At 50.6% G+C, this 24,297-nt stretch overlaps 1 protein-coding gene across 7 annotated transcripts in view; it reads right to left on the bottom strand.

Moving 5' to 3' along the window:
* Nucleotides 1-24,297, bottom strand: part of LOC119147491 (vegetative cell wall protein gp1-like) — a 516,692-nt gene that overhangs the window by 490,796 nt on the left and 1,599 nt on the right. Inside the window, exons 1-8 of one of the 7 annotated variants that reach the window (XM_037386591.1) lie at nucleotides 14,341-15,533; nucleotides 13,883-13,954; nucleotides 13,190-13,264; nucleotides 12,917-12,985; nucleotides 12,727-12,825; nucleotides 11,736-11,798; nucleotides 11,132-11,306; nucleotides 7,394-10,765 (exon numbers count right to left, since the gene is read on the bottom strand). In XM_037386591.1, coding sequence (XP_037242488.1) covers nucleotides 9,784-10,765; nucleotides 11,132-11,306; nucleotides 11,736-11,798; nucleotides 12,727-12,825; nucleotides 12,917-12,985; nucleotides 13,190-13,264; nucleotides 13,883-13,954; nucleotides 14,341-14,605 — 1,800 coding nt within the window. In that variant the 5' untranslated portion in view covers nucleotides 14,606-15,533 and the 3' untranslated portion in view covers nucleotides 7,394-9,783. Of the gene's footprint in view, nucleotides 1-4,406; nucleotides 4,582-5,012; nucleotides 5,076-6,380; nucleotides 6,636-7,393; nucleotides 10,766-11,131; nucleotides 11,307-11,735; nucleotides 11,799-12,726; nucleotides 12,826-12,916; nucleotides 12,986-13,189; nucleotides 13,265-13,882; nucleotides 13,955-14,340; nucleotides 15,555-24,297 lie in introns of those variants that run through there. The other 6 variants (XM_037386599.1, XM_037386592.1, XM_037386595.1 and 3 more) reach the window with 6 other exon arrangements.

Genomic DNA, 24,297 nt, shown 5'->3' with positions numbered 1-24,297 from the left:
TGTGCCTTAGTGAACCGCAGGCACTGGAAGGGGTCAGGTAGCAGCGTGGGAGCCAGACCCCGGGGAGATTGCCAGCGCTGCAGAGGGGCCTGGTGACCTCTTGGCCGGCACCTGGCAGCTCTCCAACACGCTCGTTAAGCCATGCCATGAACAAGACCCCTCAGAGCGTGTGGGCCAACATAGGGCCCCTGGGGGCATTCTTACCCGCACAGCTCTCACACACACAGGGGAAGCCCTCACCAAAGCGTTGAGGGAAAAGCCACATCCACGCTTCTCGGGGAGAGGAGCCCGCTGGCCCGTGAAAGGTCGCAAATGTGCCGAGTGCTTACCTGCTTCCTGCTCTTGCCAAGGTGCAGCCCAGGCAGCCCTGGCACGTAGGGCCTCCAGGAGGAGGAGGGAGGAGGCAGTGCTGAATGGGCCATGGCTCCCTTCAGCCACATGATCCTGTGCTGCTGTCACCGCTGCTGCTGCATGTGGTGCAGTTGCGGCTGGGGGCTGAGGCGTGGGTACTTATAGCTGGTGCATCGCCGTGGAGCTCCGTGACCTCACAGCCCCACTGTCACATCGCAGCCCCACTGTGACCTCAGGGCCGGCCCAGGCTGCATGGCAATGGCTCACGGGAGAGCCGCTGGAGCACAGCCGGGGCAGCTGCCCTCCCAGGCTGGGGAGCACGCCCCGTCGGGCAGCTCCGTCCAAGGGCTGGCACACAGTCCCACCTGGGGCTGAGCCCGCAGCTCTGCCCTCTTTTCCGGGCACTGTCACAGGGGCAGCGCGGAGCTCACAGTGCCCCAGATGACCTGGGGAGCGCAGCCAGGGCATTTCTGACCTCCTCCGGTGCTGTTAGCAACAGCTCACGAGGCTGAGGAGTGAATGATTTCAGCCTCAAGACAAGTGCCAGATCCCCTCCTGTGCGCACCTTCCCGGCTGGAGCCCGGTTTGGCGCCTTGGGGGACCCCAGGGCTAACAAGTCACGTTTGTTTGACGGGAAAGATGAAGCCTTCACTCTTCCCTTTCTCCTTCACGTGAAACTTAAGGGAATACTTTCTGTTGGGGTCCTCAAAGGGCAAAGTCAATCAATAAAACAGAAAAAATATTCTCTTAAAGTATTGACGTGCAAAAGGAAACCTTGAGAGAGCACACGGTGGGTGTATGTTGCCTGAACAACCCAGTGGCCTTCTATGGTAGGGTGAGTGCCTCGGTGGGCAAGGGAAGAGCTACGGCTGTCATCTCTCCAGGCTTCTTTGGCCTTTGATATTGTCTCTCACAGCATCCTTCTCCATCAATTGGAGAAATGTGGATCTGATGCGTGGACTGCTTGGTGGATAAGGAATGCGCTGGACAGTGCCATCCTGACGGCAGTGGTGAACAGCTCAGTGTGCGGACGGAGACTGGTGACGAGTGTGTCCCTCAGGGTCCCCTCTTGGGAGCAGTACTGTTTAATAGCTTCATCAATGACATAAGGCAGTGGGATCGGGTGCACCCTCAGCAAGCTTGCAGATGACACCAAGCTGAGTGGTGCAGCTGATGCGCTGACGATGGGCTGCTGTCCAGAGGGACCTGGTCAAGCTGGAGAAGCGGCCCATGTGAACCTCATGAGGCTCAAGAAGGCCAGGTGCAAGGTCCTGCACCAGGGTCAGGGCAACGCCCGGTACCACTGAGAGCCGCCCTGCCAGGAAGGGCTTGGGGGTACTGGTGGATGAACAGCTGGGCATGAACCAGCAATGTGCGCTCGCAGGCCAGAAAGCCAACCGTGGCCTGGGCTGCATCAAAAGAAGCCACCAAAAAGATCGAAGGGATGGAACTCCTCTGCTCTGAAAAAAGAAAAGGCTGAGAGAGGTGGGGTTGTTCAGCCTGGCGAAGAGAAGGCTCTGGGGAGACCTGATTCTGGTCTTCCAGTACTTAATGGGCGCTTATCAGAGAGACGGGGACAGAGATCTGAGCAGGGCCTGCAGCCCTAGGGAGAAGGGGCAATGGTTTGAAGCTGGAAGAGGGCAGATTAAGACTAGACACAAGGACAGCAGGTTGGTTTTTTTTTTATGCTGAGGGTGGTGAAACACTGGAACAGGTTGCCCAGAGAGTGTGGACGCCCCATCCCTGGAAACATTCAAGCTCAGCTGAGCAAAGTGATTGTGGTGATCCAAGTCGAGGCGGACTGAAAAAACACTATGGCTGCATGGCTGGGATCAACAAAATGGCCTTTATTGCTTATACAAATGATTTATATCTTAGCATTACATGTGTCTGACCCTGAAAGGTGTTTGTGTTCTTCTTCTTGCTTGCTATTTGCTGTTGCTGTAGGTGCCCGTGTGCTGTGGTTCTAAGTTACGGTTCTTCACATCCTGTTTACGTACCTGGCAATTTGTGGCTGTCTTCAAGGTACACGACTAAGCCTTTGAAGTCAACTAATTTGTCTGTAGACCCGCTGCAGACCCCAACAAGTGATCCCATTGAAGATGGCTGCGCTCATTGCAGGGGGGTGGACTCAATGACCTGTAAAGGTCCCTTCCAACCCCAAACATTCCATGATCCCGTATTTCACTCTGCCTTAGCCATGAGACTCAGCAGCCAGAGGTTTTAGATGCACGTCTGGCCACGCTGTAGCCTACAAAGCGGGAAGGGATGGATTGGAGCCTCGCTGCAGCGACGCTGGCTTTCACACCTTCTGTCACACAGTAACTGCATCACAGCGACCTCTGCTAATGTGGATGCTTCCAGCTCTGCAGCTGGTGGAGCAGGAGCAATGGCAGGACAATGTTCAAAACACTGTGGTCAGGCGGTCCATGTAAACGGCAGTCCCCGCCTGGTGAAAGGAGACCTCTCCCTATCTGTCCCCGACACGGGGAGCCAACACCACCTATCCTTCCCAGCTACTGTCACCACTCCTGGCAGGGCTTCTTCGTTGACACAAGGGACTCTACCACTCGGACCGGGAGCAGCCGCAGGGCGCTGTTCAGCGGCGGTGCTCAGGGCTCTGTCATCTACCGCTAGTCACCACTTGCCGTGAGGTTTCTCTGCGGTCCACGCAGGAGAACCGTATCAGAAGGAGACCTGACCACGCTTCCTGTTCTCCCAGCTCTTTAATCACTTCAGGAGCAGCCCGGATGGCATCAGAGGGTGCCTTGCGTTGTAGGAGAAAGGGCAGGACCTGCCCCTCAGGCTAATGACCTGTTGCAGCAGGCTGGCAGTCAGGTGAGCTGTGGAGCAGAGCGCGTAGTGCCGCCATTGGGGCTTTCCCCACGTGCCCGTGCCCAGCTCCTGCCTGCCGACACAGTGGGCATCCACGGCTGCGCCCAGGCGTGGAGCCCAGCCGGTGCTGGTGCCTCGCTTGGTTTGCTGTTGGTACCCCCTGGACACTTGTGTGACAGCCCTGTGTCACACTGTCTTTGGCGGGCAGCGGCTGAGCCCCGAAGCTGTCGGCTGGGCTCTGTCAGTGCACCCCCACTCCTACCCTGGTGTGGCTGCCTTCAGCCCCTGGTGCGGCTGGAGCAGTGAGCTCAGGGGTGTGTGGGGTCTAAGGAGGCTCAGGGCCCTCAGGGGTCTCAGAGGGCTTGCAGCAGTGGGAGGTCGGAGGCCTTGGAGGCTCAAAGTGGTGGGTGCTCGGTAGTGGCGGGGGGCTCGGTGGGCTTGGAGGTCTCAGTAGCGGTGGAGGTCTCGGAGGACGTGGGACTGCTGCATCTGGAGACACTTTCCTGGTTCATCTGATGCAAAGATTCCAGGAATGGGCTTGGGGGGGGCGAGGGCAGTCCCATTTGGTGGGTGCTGGGGGTGCTGGTATGGCTCATCTGAAGGGCGGCCGGAGATGGGTTCGGGGGCGTGGAGGCCGTTCCCCTTTGGCTGGGGTCTGGAGGGTGCTGGTCTGGCTCCTCTGCTGAAAGGCGGCTGCGAATGGGGGAGGCGGTCGCGGGGGCCGTGGGAGATGAGCGCGCTCGTTGTTCAGGCGGCAGTGTCCTCTGCTGTCTTTGGGTGCAGCTCTGAGGGGTGCTTGCGCGGCTGCTCTTGCTGTCCGGGCGGAAGCGAGAGCCATGGGTTTTCTGCTGGACTCTAGAAGCTCCAGCGACGGGCCTGTGGAGAGAGGAGGCCGCTGAGGTGCCCAGCTGCAGAGGGGGCGCACGGACTGTCCCCCACAGCACGGCCCAGAGCTGGCAAGGCTCCCCAGCACGGGCAGAGCCGCTGGCACGCCTTGGCCGACGTGGACACCCGCACCTCATGGCAGCCCCGAGCAGGGGGACTCCTCAGGGCAGGTTCGGTGGCCACCAGCCAGCGCTACTGGGCGCCTCCCTGGCTGGGGCAATCTCTTGCCCCGCTCTTTCTCGTCCTGCCCTATCTTTTGGGCAGCCTGACTAGAAATGCTTCGTGGCTCTGAGCAGCCATCGAAGGAAGCAGTGTCGGGGGAATCAACAACTCACTCTTCTTTCTTCATCCACCACCGGATGATGACACAGACCAACACTATTCCAACTGGCACGGAAAGCATGGTTGCTGCTGTGGCTATCATACAGTGCCTCCGCGCATCTTGGGGACAGAGAGGACTTGCGGTGTTTGGGGGATCATCAGCCCTTGCAGTTCTCTCGCTGATCACGTCTGTAGGAGCAATTTGAAAAGTTAGCCCGTCCTGCGCACCACTGGTAAGCGTGCAGCACGATTGATCCGGCCAGGACATTCTCTCTTTCCCCCCCGTACTGGTGCCTGGAGGCACGTTCCCACCCTTTGGGGCAGGGTGTCCCACCCAACCAAACCCAGAAGGCCAAAGGGGAGCACAGGGGGGGCGCAGCTGCTTGAGCCTTTGAGTGACACGGACAGAAACCGTCCCTGCAGCAGGCAGTGCCACCCCAGCTCTCCCTCCCCGTGAGACAGTTCCCACACCCCAGGGGACAGACTCAGGCCTCCTCAAGTGGCCCTGAAGCCTTGCCCTCCCCCTAGTGCCTTTTCTCCAGCACAGGCACCGCCTGCAGCACCTCCCAGGTTTCAGGATGTGTCTCCCACTTGGGGACCCCAGCAAGACTGCTCCGTACCTGAGCCCGGTTCATAAGCCCGATTTATCTTGCTGTGGTGGTCTTCTCCAGGCTTTGACGGCACTGCCAAAAAGCAGAGGGGGAAGGTTAAGCCTCAGCGAGTCTCAGGCACAGAGGACACAGGAGGACGGGGAGGTTCCCCCTAAGCCTCTGCCTAGTCTGGGAGTCAGGGCATCGCTGTGGACCTCGGCTCAGGGAGGGATCCCGCTCTGTGCTGCTCCTGTGCCTCTCGGCAGTCACAGCAAGCTCAGGGATGCAGCTAGAGCGGGAGGGACATTTGGCACATTTCCCATATCTGCGGAACATGGTCCCGATGCCTAGAACCCAAAACACTTTCAGCTTTGGCTGCTGCTGTGACTTGCCAGAGTGGGCACTGGGGGAAGAGCCTGCGCCTGGTTCCGACTCCACGCAACAGCCACGCCTGACCTGCTGGGGGACCAGGAAATTGCAGGCCATCTTTTGGTTTGCGTTGCACTTTTGGCGACGTGTAAAGCGATGCAAAATGCCTTCCTTCAAAGAGGACGGGAAGAAGCTGCAGCCAGTCCGGCCAGGGAAACAGCCCTTTCGAGAAGGGCTCCTCCCCCTTCCCTGTAAGCACCAGCAACGGTCACGGTTGCCCCATCCCAGCTATCGGTCGGCAGACGGGAGAGCAGCACAGCCCAAGAAGCCTGCCGAACCAGCATCCCCACCGACCTCCAGCATCAGGAAAGGGCAGCCGGCGTCGCCTGGCACCTCGCTCCTGCCTGGAACTGGGCCAGTGGGCAAGCAGTGCTGCCCGTGAGCTGAACACAAGTTCAGCGCTCGCCAGGCCCTCAAATCTGCCTGCCAGCAGACGCCTGCACAAACCAGCTCCGAGCCGTAATGGCAAAACTGGGGCAGCAGCCGCCCCTGGCCCTCCGCTTGAAGCACAACTGGCAGCAGAGGCTCTGCACCATCTCTGTGGCTCAGCTGCCAAATTTCACAGCGAAGGCAGAGTGAAATGTGCCCACCGTGTCCTCTCTCCTGTTCCTCCAACATTTGCCTTAAGAACTCAGATGACTCGCAGGGGCCAGCAGACAGCTTTGCAAGGCAAAGCTCCACAGGGCGCATCTCTGAGCCCGGCCCGTTCCCTCTCTGCTCTCCTCCATGTCTGCGCATGGGCCACGGACGGAGCAACTTGCTCTTCAGGCGGAAAGAAGCCTAGAGGGTAGATGCAGCTTCCTCCCACTGATTTACCCGTGGGATGGCTCTCAGGCTGGAGGCAGCAACGGGCTACGAATTCGGGATGGTGTAACCCTTGGGAGGCTCTTCAGGAGAATTGCACATGAGTAAGCCCTTGCCACATTGACACTGTTTCTTCTTTCAAGGAAAGGGACATAGAGCGCTTACCTGCAGGATGCCCCAAGGGCTCCAAACCAACAGCCTGCCATGCATCTCGATAAACTTTGGCAGCATCCTCACCCAGAAGCAAGCACAGAGGGGAAATGTTGCCATTGCCTGTTGGCATCCGCTTGTGCCTTAGTGAACCGCAGGCACTGGAAGGGGCTCAGGTAGCAGCGTGGGAGCCAGACCCCGGGGAGATTGCCAGCGCTGCAGAGGGGCCTGGTGACCTCTTGGCCGGCACCTGGCAGCTCTCCAACACACTCTTTAGCCATGCCATGAACAAGACCCCTCAGAGCACGTGGGCCAACATAGGGCCCCTGGGGGCATTCTTACCCGCACAGCTCTCACACACACAGGGGAAGCCCTCACCAAAGCGCTCGAGGGAAAAGCCACATCCACGCTTCTCGGGGAGAGGAGCCCGCTGGCCCGTGAAAGGTCGCAAATGTGCCGAGTGCTTACCTGCTTCCTGCTCTTGCCAAGGTGCAGCCCAGGCAGCCCTGGCACGTAGGGCCTCCAGGAGGAGAGGAGGAGGAGGCAGTGCTGAATGAGGGCCATGGCTCCCTTCAGCCACATGATCCTGTGCTGCTGTCACCGCTGCTGCTGCATGTGGTGCAGTTGCGGCTGGGGGCTGAGGCGTGGGTACTTATAGCTGGTGCATCGCCGTGGAGCTCCGTGACCTCACAGCCCCACTGTCAGATCGCAGCCCCACTGTGACCTCCAGGGCCGGCCCAGGCTGCATGGCAATGGTGCTCAGGGAGAGCCGCTGGAGCACAGCCGGGCAGCTGCCCCGGCTGGGGAGCACGCCCCGTCGGGCAGCTCCGTCCAAGGGCTGGCACACAGTCCCACCTGGGGCTGAGCCCGCAGCTCTGCCCTCTTTTCCGGGCACTGTCACAGGGGCAGCGCGGAGCTCACAGTGCCCCAGATGACCTGGGGAGCGCAGCCAGGGCATTTCTGACCTCCTCCGGTGCTGTTAGCAACAGCTCACGAGGCTGAGGAGTGAATGATTTCAGCCTCAAGTGCCAGATCCCCTCCTGTGCGCACCTTCCCGGCTGGAGCCCGGTTTGGCGCCTTGGGGGACCCCAGGGCTAACAAGTCACGTTTGTTTGACGGGAAAGATGAAGCCTTCACTCTTCCCTTTCTCCTTCACGTGAAACTTAAGGGAATACTTTCTGTTGGGGTCCTCAAAGGGCAAAGTCAATCAATAAAACAGAAAAAATATTCTCTTAAAGTATTTGACGTGCAAAAGGAAACCTTGAGAGAGCACACGGTGGGTGTATGTTGCCTGAACAACCCAGTGGCCTTCTATGGTAGGGTGAGTGCCTCGGTGGGCAAGGGAAGAGCTACGGCTGTCGTCTCTCCAGGCTTCTTTGGCCTTTGATATTGTCTCTCACAGCATCCTTCTCCATCAATTGGAGAAATGTGGATCTGATGCGTGGACTGCTTGGTGGATAAGGAACTGGCTGGACAGTGCCATCCTGACGGCAGTGGTGAACAGCTCAGTGTGCGGACGGAGACTGGTGACGAGTGTGTCCCTCAGGGTCCCCTCTTGGGAGCAGTACTGTTTAATAGCTTCATCAATGACATAAGGCAGTGGGATCGGGTGCACCCTCAGCAAGCTTGCAGATGACACCAAGCTGAGTGGTGCAGCTGATGCGCCTGAGCGATGGGCTGCTGTCCAGAGGGACCTGGTCAAGCTGGAGAAGCGGCCATGTGAACCTCATGAGGCTCAAGAAGGCCAGGTGCAAGGTCCTGCACCAGGGTCAGGGCAACGCCCGGTACCACTGAGAGCCGCCCTGCCAGGAAGGGCTTGGGGGTACTGGTGGATGAACAGCTGGGCATGAACCAGCAATGTGCGCTCGCAGGCCAGAAAGCCAACCGTGGCCTGGGCTGCATCAAAAGAAGCCACCAAAAAGGTCGAAGGGATGGAACTCCTCTGCTCTGAAAAAAGAAAAGGCTGAGAGAGGTGGGGTTGTTCAGCCTGGCGAAGAGAAGGCTCTGGGGAGACCTGATTCTGGTCTTCCAATACTTAATGGGCGCTTATCAGAGAGACGGGGACAGAGATCTGAGCAGGGCCTGCAGCCCTAGGGAGAAGGGGCAATGGTTTGAAGCTGGAAGAGGGCAGATTAAGACTAGACACAAGGACAGCAGGTTGGTTTTTTTTTATGCTGAGGGTGGTGAAACACTGGAACAGGTTGCCCAGAGAGGTGGTGGATGCCCCATCCCTGGAAACATTCAAGCTCAGCTGAGCAAAGTGATCCTGTTGAAGATGGCTGCGCTCATTGCAGGGGGGTTGGACTCAATGACCTGTAAAGGTCCCTTCCAACCCCAAACATTCCATGATCCCGTATTTCACTCTGCCTTAGCCATGAGACTCAGCAGCCAGAGGCTTTAGATGCACGTCTGGCCACGCTGTAGCCTACAAAGCGGGAAGGGATGGATTGGAGCCTCGCTGCAGCGACGCTGGCTTTCACACCTTCTGTCACACAGTAACTGCATCACAGCGACCTCTGCGCTAATGTTGATGCTTCCAGCTCTGCAGCTGGTGGAGCAGGAGCAATGGCAGGACAATGTTCAAAACACTGTGGTCAGGCGGTCCATGTAAACGGCAGTCCCCGCCTGGTGAAAGGAGACCTCTCCCTATCTGTCCCCGACACGGGGAGCCAACACCACCTATCCTTCCCAGCTACTGTCACCACTCCTGGCAGGGCTTCTTCGTTGGCACAAGGGACTCTACCACTCGGACCGGGAGCAGCCACAGGGCGCTGTTCAGCGGCGGTGCTCAGGGCTCTGTCATCTACCGCTAGTCACCACTTGCCGTGAGGTTTCTCTGCAGGCGACGCAGGAGAACTGTATTGAGAAGGAGACCTGACCACGCTTCCTGTTCTCCCAGCAATTTAATCACTTCAGGAGCAGCCCAGATGGCATCAGAGGGTGCCTTGCGTTGTAGGAGAAAGGGGCAGGACCTGCCCCTCAGGCTAATGACCTGTTTGCAGCAGGCTGGCAGTCAGGGATGAGCTGTGGAGCAGAGCGCGTAGTGCCGCCATTGGGGCTTTCCCCACGTGCCCGTGCCCAGCTCCTGCCTGCCGACACAGTGGGCATCCACGGCTGCGCCCAGGCGTGGAGCCCAGCCGGTGCTGGTGCCTCGCTTGGTTTGCTGTTGGTACCCCCTGGACACTTGTGTGACAGCCCTGTGTCACACTGTCTTTGGCGGGCAGCGGCTGAGCCCCGAAGCTGTCGGTTGGGGCTCTACTCAGTGCGCCCCAGCTCCTACCCTGGTGTGGCTGCCTTCAGCCCCTGCTGTGCGGCTGGAGCAGTGAGCTCAGGGGTGTGTGGGAGTCTAAGGAGGCTCAGGGCCCTCAGGGTTCTCAGAGGGCTTGGCAGCAGTGGGAGGTCGGAGGCTTTGGAGGGCTCAAAAGTGGTGGGTGCTCGGTAGTGGCGGGGGGCTCGGTGGGCTCGGAGGTCTCTGTAGCAGAGAGGGGCTCGGAGGGCTCAGTAGCAGTGGAGGGCTCACAGTGCTCAGAGGCCTCGGTAGCAGTGAGGGGCTCGGAGGGCTCGGTAGTGGCAGGGGGCTCGCAGGGCTCGGAGGGCTTGGTAGCGGCGGTGGACTCGGAGTGCTCGAAGGTCTCGGTAGCAGTGAGGGGCTCGGAGGGCTTGGTAGCGGCGGTGGACTCGGAGTGCTCGAAGGTCTCGGTAGCAGTGAGGGGCTCGGAGGGCTTGGTAGCGGCGGTGGACTCGGAGTGCTCGAAGGTCTCGGTAGCAGTGAGGGGCTCGGAGGGCTCGGTAGTGGCAGGGGGCTCGCAGGGCTCGGAGGGCTCGGTAGCGGCGTTAGGCTCAGAGTGCTCGGAGGGCTCGGTAGCAGCGAGGGGCTCGGAGGGCTCGGTAGTGGCAGGGGGCTCGCAGGGCTCGGAGGGCTCGGTAGTGGCGGTGGGCTCGGAGTGCTCGGAGGTCTCGGTAGCAGCAGGGTGCTTGGAGGGCTCGGAGGTCTCAGTAGTGGCGGTGGGTTCAGAGGGTTCGGAGTCCTCGGTAGTGGGCTCGGAGCTGTCGGTAGCGGCGGAGGGCGTGGAGGACGTGGGGACTGCTGCAGCTGGTAGACACTTTCCTGGTTCCTCTGATGCACGGAGTCTGGGAATGGGCTCGGGGGGCGTGAGGGCCATTGCCGTTTGGCAGGGGGCTGGAGGGTGCTGGTCTGGCTCCTCTGCTCCAGGGTGGCTGCGAATGGGCTCGGGGGGCACCCGGGCCATGGAGAGGCTGAGCACGCTTGTTGTTCAGGTGGCAGTGTCTGCTGTCTTTCGGTCCAGCTCTGAGGGCTGCCAGGGCCGCTGCTCTGGCTGTCCAGGTGCAAGTGAGAGCCATGGGTTTCCTGCTGGACTCTAGAAGCTCCAGCGACGGGCCTGTGGAGAGAGGAGGCCGCTGAGGCGCCCAGCTGCAGAGGGGGCGCACGGACTGTCCCCCACAGCACGGCCCAGAGCTGGCAAGGCTCCCCAGCACGGGCAGAGCCGCTGGCACGCCTTGGCCGACGTGGACACCCGCACCTCATGGCAGCCCCGAGCAGGGGGACTCCTCAGGGCAGGTTCGGTGACCACCAGCCAGCTCTACTGGGCGCCTCCCTGGCTGGGGCAATCTCTTGCCCCGCTCTTTCTCGTCCTGCCCTTGCTTTTGGGCAGCCAGCGGGCTGCCACTCCGCGGCAGCCTGACTAGAAATGCTTCGTGGCTCTGAGCAGCCATCAGAGGAAGAGGAGGGAGGGAAATGTACTCACGCTTTCTTCTTCCTTCGCCACCAGATCCAGACACAGCCCAACACAATCTGAACTTGCAGAGAAATAATAGCTGCTACTGCACCTTTAAGCGAGAACTTCCCAGGATCTCTGGGACCCGGAACATTTGAGGTGCTCGGGGGATCATAAAACTCTGTGGTTCTCTCGCTGATCACGTCTGCAGGAGCAACTAGGAACGTTAGCCCGTCCTGCGCACCACTGGTAAGCGTGCAGCACGATTGATCCGGCCAGGACATTCTCTGTTTCCCCCCCGTACTGGTGCCTGGAGGCACGTTCCCACCCTTTGGGGCAGGGTGTCCCACCCAACCAAACCCAGAAGGCCAGAAGGGGAGCACAGGGGGGGCGCAGCTGCTTGAGCCTTTGAGTGACATGGACAGAAACCGTCCCTGCAGCAGGCAGTGCCACCCCAGCTCTCCCTCCCCGTGAGACAGTTCCCACACCCCAGGGGACAGACTCAGGCCTCAAGTGGCCCTGAAGCCTTGCCCTCCCCCTAGTGCCTTTTCTCCAGCACAGGCACCGCCTGCAGCACCTCCCAGGTTTCAGGATGTGTCTCCCACTTGGGGACCCCAGCAAGACTGCTCCGTACCTGAGCCCGGTTCATAAGCCCGATCTATCTTGCTGTGGTGGTCTTCTCCAGGCTTTGACGGCACTGCCAAAAAGCAGAGGGGGAAGGTTAAGCCTCAGCGAGTCTCAGGCACAGAGGACACAGGAGGACGGGGAGGTTCCCCCTAAGCCTCTGCCTAGTCTGGGAGTCAGGGCATCGCTGTGGACCTCGGCTCAGGGAGGGATCCCGCTCTGTGCTGCTCCTGTGCCTCTCGGCAGTCACAGCAAGCTCGGGGATGCAGCTAGAGCGGGAGGGACATTTGGCACATTTCCCATATCTGCGGAACATGGTCCCGATGCCTCGAACCCAAAACACTTTCAGCTTTGGCTGCTGCTGTGACTTGCCAGAGTGGGCACTGGGGGAAGAGACTGCGCCTGGTTCCGACTCCACGCAACAGCCACGCCTGACCTGCTGGGGGACCAGGAAATTGCAGGCCATCTTTTGGTTTGCGTTGCACTTTTGGCGACGTGTAAAGCGATGCAAAATGCCTTCCTTCAAAGAGGACGGGAAGAAGCTGCAGCCAGTCCGGCCAGGGAAACAGCCCTTTCGAGAAGGGCTCCTCCGCCCTTCCCTGTAAGCACCAGCAACGGTCACGGTTGCCCCATCCCAGCTATCGGTCGGCAGACGGGAGACGCAGCACAGCCCAAGAAGCCTGCCGAACCAGCATCCCCGCCGACCTCCAGCATCAGGAAAGGGCAGCCGGCGTCGCCTGGCACCTCGCTCCTGCCTGGAACTGGGCCAGTGGGCAAGCAGTGCTGCCCGTGAGCTGAACACAAGTTCAGCGCTCGCCAGGCCCTCAAATCTGCCTGCCAGCAGACGCCTGCACAAACCAGCTCCGAGCCGTAACGGCAAAACTGGGGCAGCAGCTGCCCCTGGCCCTCCGCTTGAAGCACAACTGGCAGCAGAGGCTCTGCACCATCTCTGTGGCTCAGCTGCCAAATTTCACAGCGAAGGCAGAGTGAAATGTACCCACCGTGTCCTCTCTTCCATTCCTCCAGCACATGCCTTAGTTGCTCAACTAGCTCCGAGGACTCGTTTTCTCCTTCAGCTCGGTACTTTTCTATTGCAGAACCTTAACGGAAAGGACCCGATTCAGTTTCACCCAAATAAATTACAGAAAACCAGTGCTTAGCCTGTGAGGTCAGCACAGACAGACTACTCACCCCTGCGATGCCAGCCTCGCGCAGCATCCCACTGCCGAGGAGCTGGACGAGTCCTTCCTACAGGCACACCTGTAACAGAACAGCCAAAGCAGCTTCCGTCATCTACTGCGGTCTACAATGGCAGGACTGGATTGCAGAAGCGGTAAGGGGACCGCGCAAGGAGACGGCACACACGTGCAGATCTCTGTCCCCACAGCTGCAGAGGCGCCCAGCGGGCTGACCTTTGGGCTTTGAGCTGGCGGATCTCAAAGGGAGGAGAAAGCCATGACGTACCCATGGTGCGATCTCCCAGAGGCTCAGTCCTGGAACCCCGCTGGGAATCTGCAGCACCTTTGCCGACAGCCACGGCTGCAAAGAAGCGCAGGACAGAACGGCTGCCGTGACACAGTTCAAGTTACTTCTTCAGATCAAAGTGGCAGCGAGTGCCACTCAAAGGTGGGCTTCCTCCACGGCACTCATCTCTGCCTTCCGCTCAGGAGCATGGTGCCAAGAGTTACCGTGCGCCTGCACTGGCACCATGCTGGGACGGAACGAACCACGTGCGGAGCTGCCGGGACAAAGGACTCCCTGGAGCTCACACCAGCTCCCAGCTCAACCCCAACGAGCCCGCTGGCTTGGCAGCCAGCACTGGGAGCAGCTCAGGCTCCCAGGGCCAGCAGACAGCTTTGCAAGGCAAAGCTCCACAGGGCGCATCTCTGAGCCCGGCCCGTTCCCTCTCTGCTCTCCTCCATGTCTGCGCATGGGCCACGGACGGAGCAACTTGCTCTTCGGGCGGAAAGAAGCCTAGAGGGTAGATGCAGCTTCCTCCCACTGATTTACCCGTGGGATGGCTCTCAGGCTGGAGGACAGCAACGAATTCGGGATGGTGTAACCCTTGGGAGGCTCTTCAGGAGAATTGCACATGAGTAAGCTCTTGCCACATTGACACTGTTTCTTCTTTCAAGGAAAGGGACATTGAGCGCTTACCTGCAGGATGCCCCAAGGGCTCCAAACCAACAGCCTGCCATGCATCTCGATAAACTTTGGCAGCATCCTCACCTAGAAGCAAGCACAGAGGGGAAATGTTGCCATTGCCTGTTGGCATCCGCTTGTGCCTTAGTGAACCGCAGGCACTGGAAGGGGCTCAGGTAGCAGCGTGGGAGCCAGACCCCGGGGAGATTGCCAGCGCTGCAGAGGGGCCTGGTGACCTCTTGGCCGGCACCTGGCAGCTCTCTAACACACTCTTTAAGCCAGGCCATGAACAAGACCCCTCAGGGAGCGCGTGGGCCAACATATGGCCCCTGGGGGCATTCTTACTCTCACAGCTCTCACACACACACAGGGGAAGCCCTCACCAAAGCACTCGAGGGAAAAGCCACATCCACGCTTCTCAGGGAGAGGAGCCCGCTGGCCCGTGAAAGGTCGCAAATGTGCCGAGTGCTTACCTACTTCCTGCTCTTGCCAAGGTGCAGCCCAGGCAGCCCTGGCATGCAGGGTCACCAGGAGGAGGAGGATGATGTTGAGGTGGCGAGCAAGAGTCATGGCTCCCTGCAACGACATGATACTGCCGGTGCCGCTGTCGCCACCGCTACTGCGTCTGCTGCAGTTGCGGCTAGGGGCTGAGGCATCGCTATTTATAGCTGGTGCATCGCCGCGGAGCTCTGTGACCTCACAGCCCCACTGTGACCTCATGGCTGGCCCAGGCTGCATGGCAATGGCGCTCAGTTCGGCTTTTCATCTCAAATGACAAATTTTACAGATTTTAAATGGAACTCCATGACTGTAAAATAGGCCAATACTGGGGTATTTGGAGATTCTTATAATTTTTTTCATGTGTTTCATACAATTTTTTGTAGACATTTTACATGAGAAAGAAAACAAGTTTTGTCTACTGTTACTAAAGTGACTGAACATTTTAAGATTGCACAAAAACCTGCTGACAAATACCCTTCTGAGGTTTCAGTTCTGGGTTATCACCAGAACTACAAATGACTGCTTGGCAATTGCACCAGAGAAAACATTAAAACCTGAAATTTCATGCTAAAGCAGCGTTCATCCAACAAAGATATTTAGTTTTGTAGGATTACTGTTGATTACAGTGTAACTAACCTTGGCTCTAACCTTAGCATGTCTAACGCCAATGAATTTATAAATTAATCTTCCTGTCTCTTTATCCCCTGATTAGTATGCTTATTATGCAAAGAACTGATTTGAGATAGTGAGAACTTACTCAATAGAACCAAAACATAGCAAGTGGGGAAAGGTACTTTGTAAAGGACCTAAGAAAGGGTGCCATCAAGATGCCAGCTAATTAGAAGAAATAAAATGGAAGATTGATGTTGACGTCCTCAGGGTGATCTTAAATGAATAAAAGCAGACTGATGATCTCGTAGAGAGTAGATCTCCTGATAAATCGACAGAAGTACATTCAAGAAATCTCACCAAATGGCACTGAGCTTGATAATGAAAAGCAAAGAGAGGCAAACCATCTTCACAGATTCCTACACAACCCAACATGTGTTATAAGAATGGGCTTCCAGCTTCTTGCATCATAAACGAAATAGATTTGAAGATGGATTTAGGAATTATGAGAGACACGGCTCTCTCCTATCATATCTCATGTGAGATGGAATGATCCTAGTCATTGTAAAGTTTAAAGTAAAACTGAAAGTAATATTTTTCCACTGTATTTTAAGTATTTTCTATGCTTTTTTTTTTTTTTTTTGTTACAACATATTTAGATTTTGTTTGCTGCTGGGCACTGAGAAGTTTTTAATTGAGGTGAGTGCTTTTCTTCCCTTAACAGTTAGTGGTAAGTTAGAACAGGGCCATGCACACAAGCAATTCAGATTTTTCATTCTAACATGCATGTCAGTGCCTGAATTTCATCAACCATTATGCTGCCAATTTGGCAGTTCTGTTTCTGTGAAGTTCATCACAGCCTTCTCTTACAGAGACTTACACTAAATAATTTTGTCATCTGCAGATCCTGCTGACATAATTGGTTTGGTTCTACCCCTCATTGCTGCCTTTCTGCATAATTAATGAATGTATTAAATACTAACTATGGTACAGATCCTTGGGACATACTAGTATTAACCTCCTACTGAACTGAAAACCGATAGCCTAATTAAATTCTCTATATAAGAACAACAGTGTTGACAGTGACAATCAGGATGACTTGTGATTTATCCCTAATCTGAAATTAAAAAAAAAAAAAAAGGAAAAGAAAACAACCACCCAAAACTCTGCAAGCACAAGCACCTGCAATTTCCACTGGCTTTTATGGGGCTTGTGAAAAAACCGGCTACTTAAATTGGTTTTGGAAAACCAAACCAATTTAAAAAAGAGGAAATATCACCACTGCATACCTGTTTAACTTTATGTTCACAGAATCTTTTGAGCTATCAAACAGTACCTTAAGCATTTTTTCCCCCATGAAATTGTTTAAAGTGCCTTGGCTACAATATCCTTGGAATGTTAGAACTTGTATATATATTTGATCCAGAGAGGACAAGGTATAAAATTCATAGCTAACCAAGCCTAAAGTAGAAGATGAAAAAAATGAACTAAACTGATGACTACTATAGCTATCATGTTGGCAGGACATGCTTCCTTGTTGAGGTCACTTAGTTTTTTCTAGATATCAGAAAATTTCTCACATTTCTCTGACACTTTGGTATAGTATCTGTAGCAGACATTTCTGTAAGAAAAGAATGTATTTGGAACGATATCACCAAGCCACACAAAAAAGGGCAGTTTCTTAGTGTTCTGCCACTGTTAGAAAAACTAATGTATTAAAACTTAGGTATGTTATAAACATCAGCAGAATGTTATTTCTGAAACTATTATACTTCAACATGTAAAAAGGTGTGTAATTCATATAGCAGTTTTTAAATGCTCTAATTAGTATCTTCCAAGCACAAATCCTGTTGTTTGAACTTTGTACCAAAGAGCTAGAAGACTACAAAAAATGCTAATGAATATTCACATGCTCTTGAAATGAACCTCCTTCATTCATGAACACTTTAAGAGACAAAATTTTATTAGCACAAATGTTCACAAAATTATACAGATGTAACAATGTGTTTAAACTATCAACATTTTAATAACCTGTATTACTGAGCTAATCGGCCATTTCATAGGAAGCCATAACATTCTTTGGAAAACGTGCCTTGTCTTACTAAATTTTTCAGTATAGGTTCTAGTCAAAAGAGTCCTTTACTTAGGATAGAAGATCTTACAAAATGCCTGAAGGCAGATACAAGTTCCTAATGTGTGATGCTGAGAAAAGTCTGCTAAAGTTTAAAAAAAAATCCCGGAGCATTCTGCCTTTTGAGTCCTACTGGATGCTATCTGCATCATTAAGTAAATGTTCACATTATACCATCTGGATCTCCAACTTCAGAAACTAAGACCCAATCTCAAATAGAAATTGGGGGTCTAAACCTAAGTGAAGGTCATTGTAACCAGACTAGACTATTATTTCAGTGGTTGTGTGAGTGTAGGGCAGCATTCAGTGTGTCCTAATTCTTCTCCATATATCCACCACAGAAATTTAGATGTTTGTTATTCAGTGGAACATTGGGCTGGGTAGTACAGTCTGATTTGCTGTACTCAGATCTGTACAGGAGATTTGAGTATGCACAGTGTCTGTGTGCAAGATATTCAGGTGTCCAGCAAGACTTAATGCTACTGTGTCCTGTCTGAAGAAAGTCCAAGACAGTGTCCAAATTTCACCCAAATCACATTTCTAGACATGATACAGGTCACCTGGAAAACCCATATAGTAGACTGGGAAGGTACTTGGTATATTAGACAGATACTGATCGTTAAGAATGAAATTTCTACCATAAATTCTGATTTCCTTCATGAATTTTAACTGCACATCTGCAAAATGCAGATAATAGGCAGCTGTGAAAAACATTAATACCTGTGAAGCATGATGCAGCAGTGGTAGAGTGGCAGCGTAAGATGCAGAACAGAAGGGGCAACAGCAAAAACAAGGCTTGCATGTAACTAGGATGAGTCAGTCAACACAGAAACAAAAAGATGTGTGCATGTAGAGATGGCCACAATCAGCAAAATTCAGACCTCAGTTTCAAGCCATGGAGTTTAGCTTGCAGTGCCATACTTTGCTAGCCTGGGTGCAATTTTACTCATGCCAGCCTTTCTGTGTTGCTGGGACTAGACCTCGATTTGCCAAGATTCTTTCAGTATTTGTAAAAAACCAAGAAACCTTTAAAATCCCTGTCCACTGCCCCACTATCAGAAGTGAATTTGTCACAGTGACACTGCATTTAGCTTTTTTTGTTACAAATCTACAGTTGCAAGTTCATACTGAAGATAATTTTATTGTTACATATCTTTTTTCAATGTTGAATATTCCATTCCCCAAGGTAACCTGACTGGTAGGTAGAAAAGTGATACCTAGAAAAGTGACCCTGAAAGGAATTAAGGAGACAAAATAGAAATCTGTTCATTTCAGTGCAGTGTGTACCTGATATGTTATATTCTGTGGTATATTGGAGCACCTCCTTGTTTTCTACTAACATTCTACTGCACTGATACCTCCTTTGCAAGGACTCATTATACACAGAACTTGTGTTAGGATTCTTCAAGGTCAGCAAGAGGTGTTGAATTTGTTGTGCTTATGTATATATAAGAATGGGAAAAATAGAATATATTTTGAATAAGAAATTGTAATTTTACAGTTGAAATGCATACTGTATACTGCCAGTATATATGGAGAAACAGACAGGAAATCTGACAGTCTTGCTGTGTGCGTATAGAAGCCCTCTAGAGCAGGGGTCCTCAAACTTTTTAACCAGGGGGCCGGCGCATGGATTAAGTGGCAGGCAGCCATCTGCGGCTGCTTGGTTTCCCCCCCAACCCCCGGCGGGGTGGGCCAGGGGGTTCTGTAAATACCGGGGGTGGGATTGAGGACCCTGGGGGGCCGTATCCGGCCTGTGGGCCATAGTTTGAGGACCCCTGCCTAGATCATTGTCAGTGCTGAGGTAAGTGAGGTCAGAAGACTACTGCAGGAATAGAATGGGAAAAATAGAAAAAGATGATGGAATTTTGTAAGTTGCCCCCAGACTGATGGTACATAGAAAATAATAAACGGATTCAGAACAGTGATATTGTTTAAAAAGACTCAGAATTATTGTACTTGACTGCCCACTTAAAATTTCTGAGGAGTACATAACATAATTTGCAACCAGGTAACCTTGAAAAGATCATAATTGACTTTCCTTAGTACTATTAAGTAAGTCATTAAACATATTCACATGCCTATTTTTAAACTGTATTAATTATTTTGAAGATCTAAGATTACTGTGTTTTCCTAAATTCCCCTGATGTATTTCAGGCAGAAACAAAGGTTGGGATTTTTGTTTGTTTGTTATTTGTCTCGTCATGGAAATTTTAATCACTCATGCATTCATTCCTTTGGTGAATAGCTCATCTATATGGTTTCTATCTGTGTATAAACGTACATGGCAAAAGCACTGCTATGTAAGAATGTAATGTAACAGCTTGAAAAGACAGTTGTAAATGACCTACTTTAATAACCATAAATTTACATTAGAAAGGTAGATAAACTCTGAAGTGAATACCATTTACTTTTATCTGATGTTACTGTTTCATAATCTCAGTGTTATCAGACTTGTCCGGAATACTTTAATAAGATCATGGGTTTTTATACCATCTGGGAAAGTCTCGCATATCAAATTGATTTATATGATAGGAACAGGGGTTTTTAAAAAGCTACATTTCCCTTTTGGGATGCAATCTTACCTGGTACATTCAAAAACTCCCAGTGACATCCCTGGCAGATTAGACTACGCAAAGTATGGCAGGTTTGGCCCTTATTTTACTGATGTTCTAAACACAAGTGCTCCTTTCTGAATAACCTCAAGGAAGTCAACCTTGATGGAATTTTAAATTTTCCTTCTTTATTACAATTAACTGGCTGCCTTCATTTTGGAAATCTACTGAATTTATGCCTGCCTTTGGCCAAACATCTTCTCTTGGAAGGAAAATACTGGCAGGCATAACCAAAGTGTTCAGTTTTATAGTTGCTGTCAATCCATCATTATCTCTGTAGAGAACGGTTGTAAGGCCGAGAAGATGTTCTCATAAAATCAATAGGCATATGAAGATACAGAAAGTCTAATACAATAAATTGAACATGGTAACTTTACTAGTAGAGAAAGTGATAAATAATTGAAAAAGGAATATTGTTTTATGTACTCTATAAGTCTACGATATCTATTTTAAAGTAATGAAGTGTAATGTCTGTTCTTAACGATTCAATTTGTAAGTAGGCAAGAGCAGCTGAACAGAGACACAATGCAGAGGCTGGAACCAATCCCATGCACTTCTGGCAGCAGGATCAATACCTACTCAATAAATCTTGCCAGCCAAGCTTAACAGCTATGTGCATTTGTATGGATTTAAGATCTTCCATTTAATTTTAAAATAATGCATGGTTATATCCACAGGTTCAAATACAATGATTAGTGAACTACTAATTCCCATGAGACTTTTGCTAGTACTAGACTACAAACTAAGGACACCACCAGTTGTAATCTTGATTCTCTGTTGACTGTTTTTTAAGTACCTTTTCATATATTGGAGTACTTTAAATCCTTTGACTGATTTTTCTTTGGTGGAGATATTTTGCAAGGCTCTGCAGCTATGAGGATGGAACCAGACAGCAAACTAAGCAGGAAAAAAGTGCAGCAAGGAAAGCCATAGAGCTGGCCAGCCAGGAAATAACGAGAAAAGCACTGTACTTTGAGATCAGTGATGGTTAAGACAAAAAAGGAGCAGCTGAAGTGTAATGAGATGCAGCCTGATAAGCAGGAAGGAAACTGGCCATCTTTCCCAGCAGTTTTTGTAGGATACTGTTTTATTCTTGAGCTTAAACACAGACAGCATCAGATAAAATATAGGCCTAAGGCTGTTATTTTTGCCTTAAGTTATTATTCCCAGACAACTGTCTTTCTCCAGAACTGTTAGACTGTCCTTTTCATCTCCTACTCAGCCTGGTGTAGCCAGCTCCACAGCTCTTCTCAACCAGAGCTTCATCCCTAGAGGAACAGTCTTTCCAATTAAATGGGTTATTATTATTTGTCAGTCAGTCTTTAGCCTTTGAATCTTTTTTAGCCTTTAAATCTTCTAGCCTATAAATCTTTTTTTAGCTTCAAATCTATTTTGAGAGGTTCATAAGCATGATAGTGCAGTTTATTTTTTATTGTACTACTGTTTGAGCCCTGATTCTTTCAGTTTAACGAAACCGTAGTTATAATTAAATTGTACGCAATACATTTAGCTGCTGATACTACACATCCAGCCCTATACTGTTAACACATGAGTACAGACATACTTGCAAGGGTTATGAGTGGAATTGTTTTGCATTAGCTGGACCCAATACACTTTAAAATAATCTTCCACACCTCATTGCCTTATCATTTTGACGCAATTTTACCTTCTGAGCCACAATTAGTCAGTTGGGGTTGGGGGAGGTTTGTGGGATGGTTGGTTTTTTTTTTTGGGTTGGGTTTTTTTTGGTTTTTTGGGGCGTTGTTTTTTGTTTTTGTTTTTGGTAGAGGAGCCTTTCTAAAGATCTTAAATTATTCAGACATTTTAAAATACGAAATGCCTGAAAATAAAGTCAGATTTTCCTTGACCAGGTAGTTTTTTAGCAGCCTGTTTTTTTTTTTCCTGAATGAACTCTAGAACCTGAGGTTTGCTTCATTCAAAATTTGTCAGAGACTCAGGCCTCAATGCAGGAAAGCATGTATGCATAACCCTAATATTAGATAAATGCTTAGTATTCATACCAAGTTGATTTAGCCTTCCTGAACATGATGAGCTCCTCGAGTCCTTGTACTGCCATTCAAATGCTTTCTTTTTTTGAACAAAGATTTAAAATCACTTCACTGCGAATAGATCACTCCATGATATACTGATCCAGGGTTTTTCTAGTTTTCTAAAAATTATCTTTCCACCATAGACTGATTAATTTAAAACATCTAATCCAAATATATGTCTCCTTGCTTCCCTGGGAGTGTTTTCAGATCTTCAGGCGAACCAAGTGAGTTTGTAAAATCTTTCAGTAATTCTCTCCTTTTTATTTCCGTATTTCAGTAGAAACATTATCAGCACCTGGTGTTTTGTTATTTACTGCGTGTATTTTGATTGCCTCTTAAATCTCTTTAAAATGTAATTCTTCCACAAATGGCTCAGCTGCTTGGAGAATAACCATTTATTGTTTGCGTTTATCCCTCTCAAATTAAGCAGCTCACTAAAGTACTCCCTCTATCATTCTATAATTGCATTCTTTGTGACTAAGAAATTTCCATCTTGTTCTTTATCAGACTTACTCAGGTGTACATTGATATGTATGTAAAGTTATCTCATATACCTAATACGTCTATCTAGTTCCAATTCTCTAGCATGCCAGCTAACTACACCACCAACTGGACGTATTTTTATGTTCTTTGCACTGTTTTAGTGTGAGAAAGGATACACTGACTCCATGCTGGCCTCATCCCAGCCATATGGAAAAAGAAAGTAGAGCACTGCAGCAACCACATTGTCAACCCATGATTTTAATAACTTCTCACAGGGCATACAGCTACACTGTTTTCCTCCTAGCCAATTGTTCTCTATGCAGAAGTCTCTAATGCTAACACAGTGCTACAATGCATGACTTCCAGTTTAAGGAGAAAATTCACTTCATAATTTCACTGTGTAATGGAAACTGCAAAGTTGCTCATCAGTGTCTCCTGCCTTAATCTACTCTTACGATTGCTTAGTATGCTTTTGAGTATGCTCTGAAAGATGTCAGTCATTTAATTGTTGTACTTAACTGTCACGTTTCATCAGTAAGCTTTATGTTCCTAACTGCACTTCACTGTTCTTTATGAAAATCACTCAAGTCTAACAAGTATTTGAGAACAACAGTAATTTTCCAGGAACACACTGAATACTCATCACCATACACTGCAGATGAAAGAAAGTGAAGACATACTGAGATTGCAAAACCTGCTTTTAAAAGCTAGGAAGTAGTGGGATACAGACATCTCACCTTATTCACAGCACAGGATGCCAGGTATACTCACTACCTACTTCTTATCTATTCAGTTGGAATTATACTAACCGTAAACAGATTGTACTGATTTATTCATGGGTTATTTTATCATCATCCCTCCCTAATATCTGAGTCTTTACAGAACCTATCTTCATAACACGCTAATCAAGGAAAGTTAGAGATTAATTGACAGAAGGGGTAAAGAATAATAACTGTGTTTTGAGCAGCAATTTAAGGTGTAGTGGCTTTATTTGCCAGAGCTTTTGATACCATATATCTTTGTGGGCCCAGCTCCCAGTGACTTAAATTGCAACTGTAAGGTTCAGCTCTTCTCTAAATCAGACCACACAATTTCAAGACGTTCATTCAGAAAATGAGTAATACACAAGGAGAAGCTGCAGTAAGAAGTTAACTGTCCGGCAGCACACAGTCCTCTGGATAGAAAACGGAATGGCTTTGCTGAGGTACTGGTAAATAACACACTAGCTGAATAAATACTGGAAAAAAAATACTGCTAGGTAAATAAAAAGCCCTGTATAAGTTTACTTGCTTTGAATTGATAAGAACTGGTTAACTTCTACACTGCCTAAATAAGAACTCTCAGATGGTGTCCCTGGACCGATTCTTATCTTCCTGGGCAGAATTTAACTATCTTAACTCCAAGATGATTGTCCCCTTCTTAAAATCCCTTCTCTTTCTACATATATATACCATCCCTCTGTCATAGGTAAGGACAGGGAGACCCTCCATACAATAACTTAATCTACTAAATAGCTTTGATTAATACGGGAGCGTCACGCTTCCCATGCACCATGAATGGTGAAGAGATCCTACCATTAAAGATATGCTGAGATAATGACACATATGAATGCATACTGACAACAAGGACAAATTAAGATTGCAATACCAGCTGACTTTTGACTTACAAAAATAATGGTCTTTCAAGAGTACTCTCAGGTGTGTTCAAAGTTTCTAAAAAAGCAATTTATTAAATACACAGAAATTCCATCCTACAGGAGTAAGCATGACTCTACATAAATCACCAGTTCAGTTAAGTCTCCAGCAAAAAAATCTGTAACAAAGTGAACTGAGTAATACAATGTTATCCACTACAAAGTCCAATCACCACTAGGAGGCAAAATACACATTTTGCAATAAGTTTACAAAATATAAGGTAAAAAAAAAATCAAATTGAGACTTGCGATTCCTGAATCCTTTTCCAGGCTCTGAACACACTTAAATGATTACAGATCTGTCAGTGATGGTTAAAACTTCCCTCCTCCTTCTCCTTACATTGCCC

Source organism: Falco rusticolus, chromosome 4 (genome assembly GCF_015220075.1).
Source record: "Falco rusticolus isolate bFalRus1 chromosome 4, bFalRus1.pri, whole genome shotgun sequence".
In the NCBI taxonomy this organism is placed as follows: domain Eukaryota; kingdom Metazoa; phylum Chordata; class Aves; order Falconiformes; family Falconidae; genus Falco; species Falco rusticolus.
This window is presented reverse-complemented; position numbering and strand designations above follow the sequence as displayed.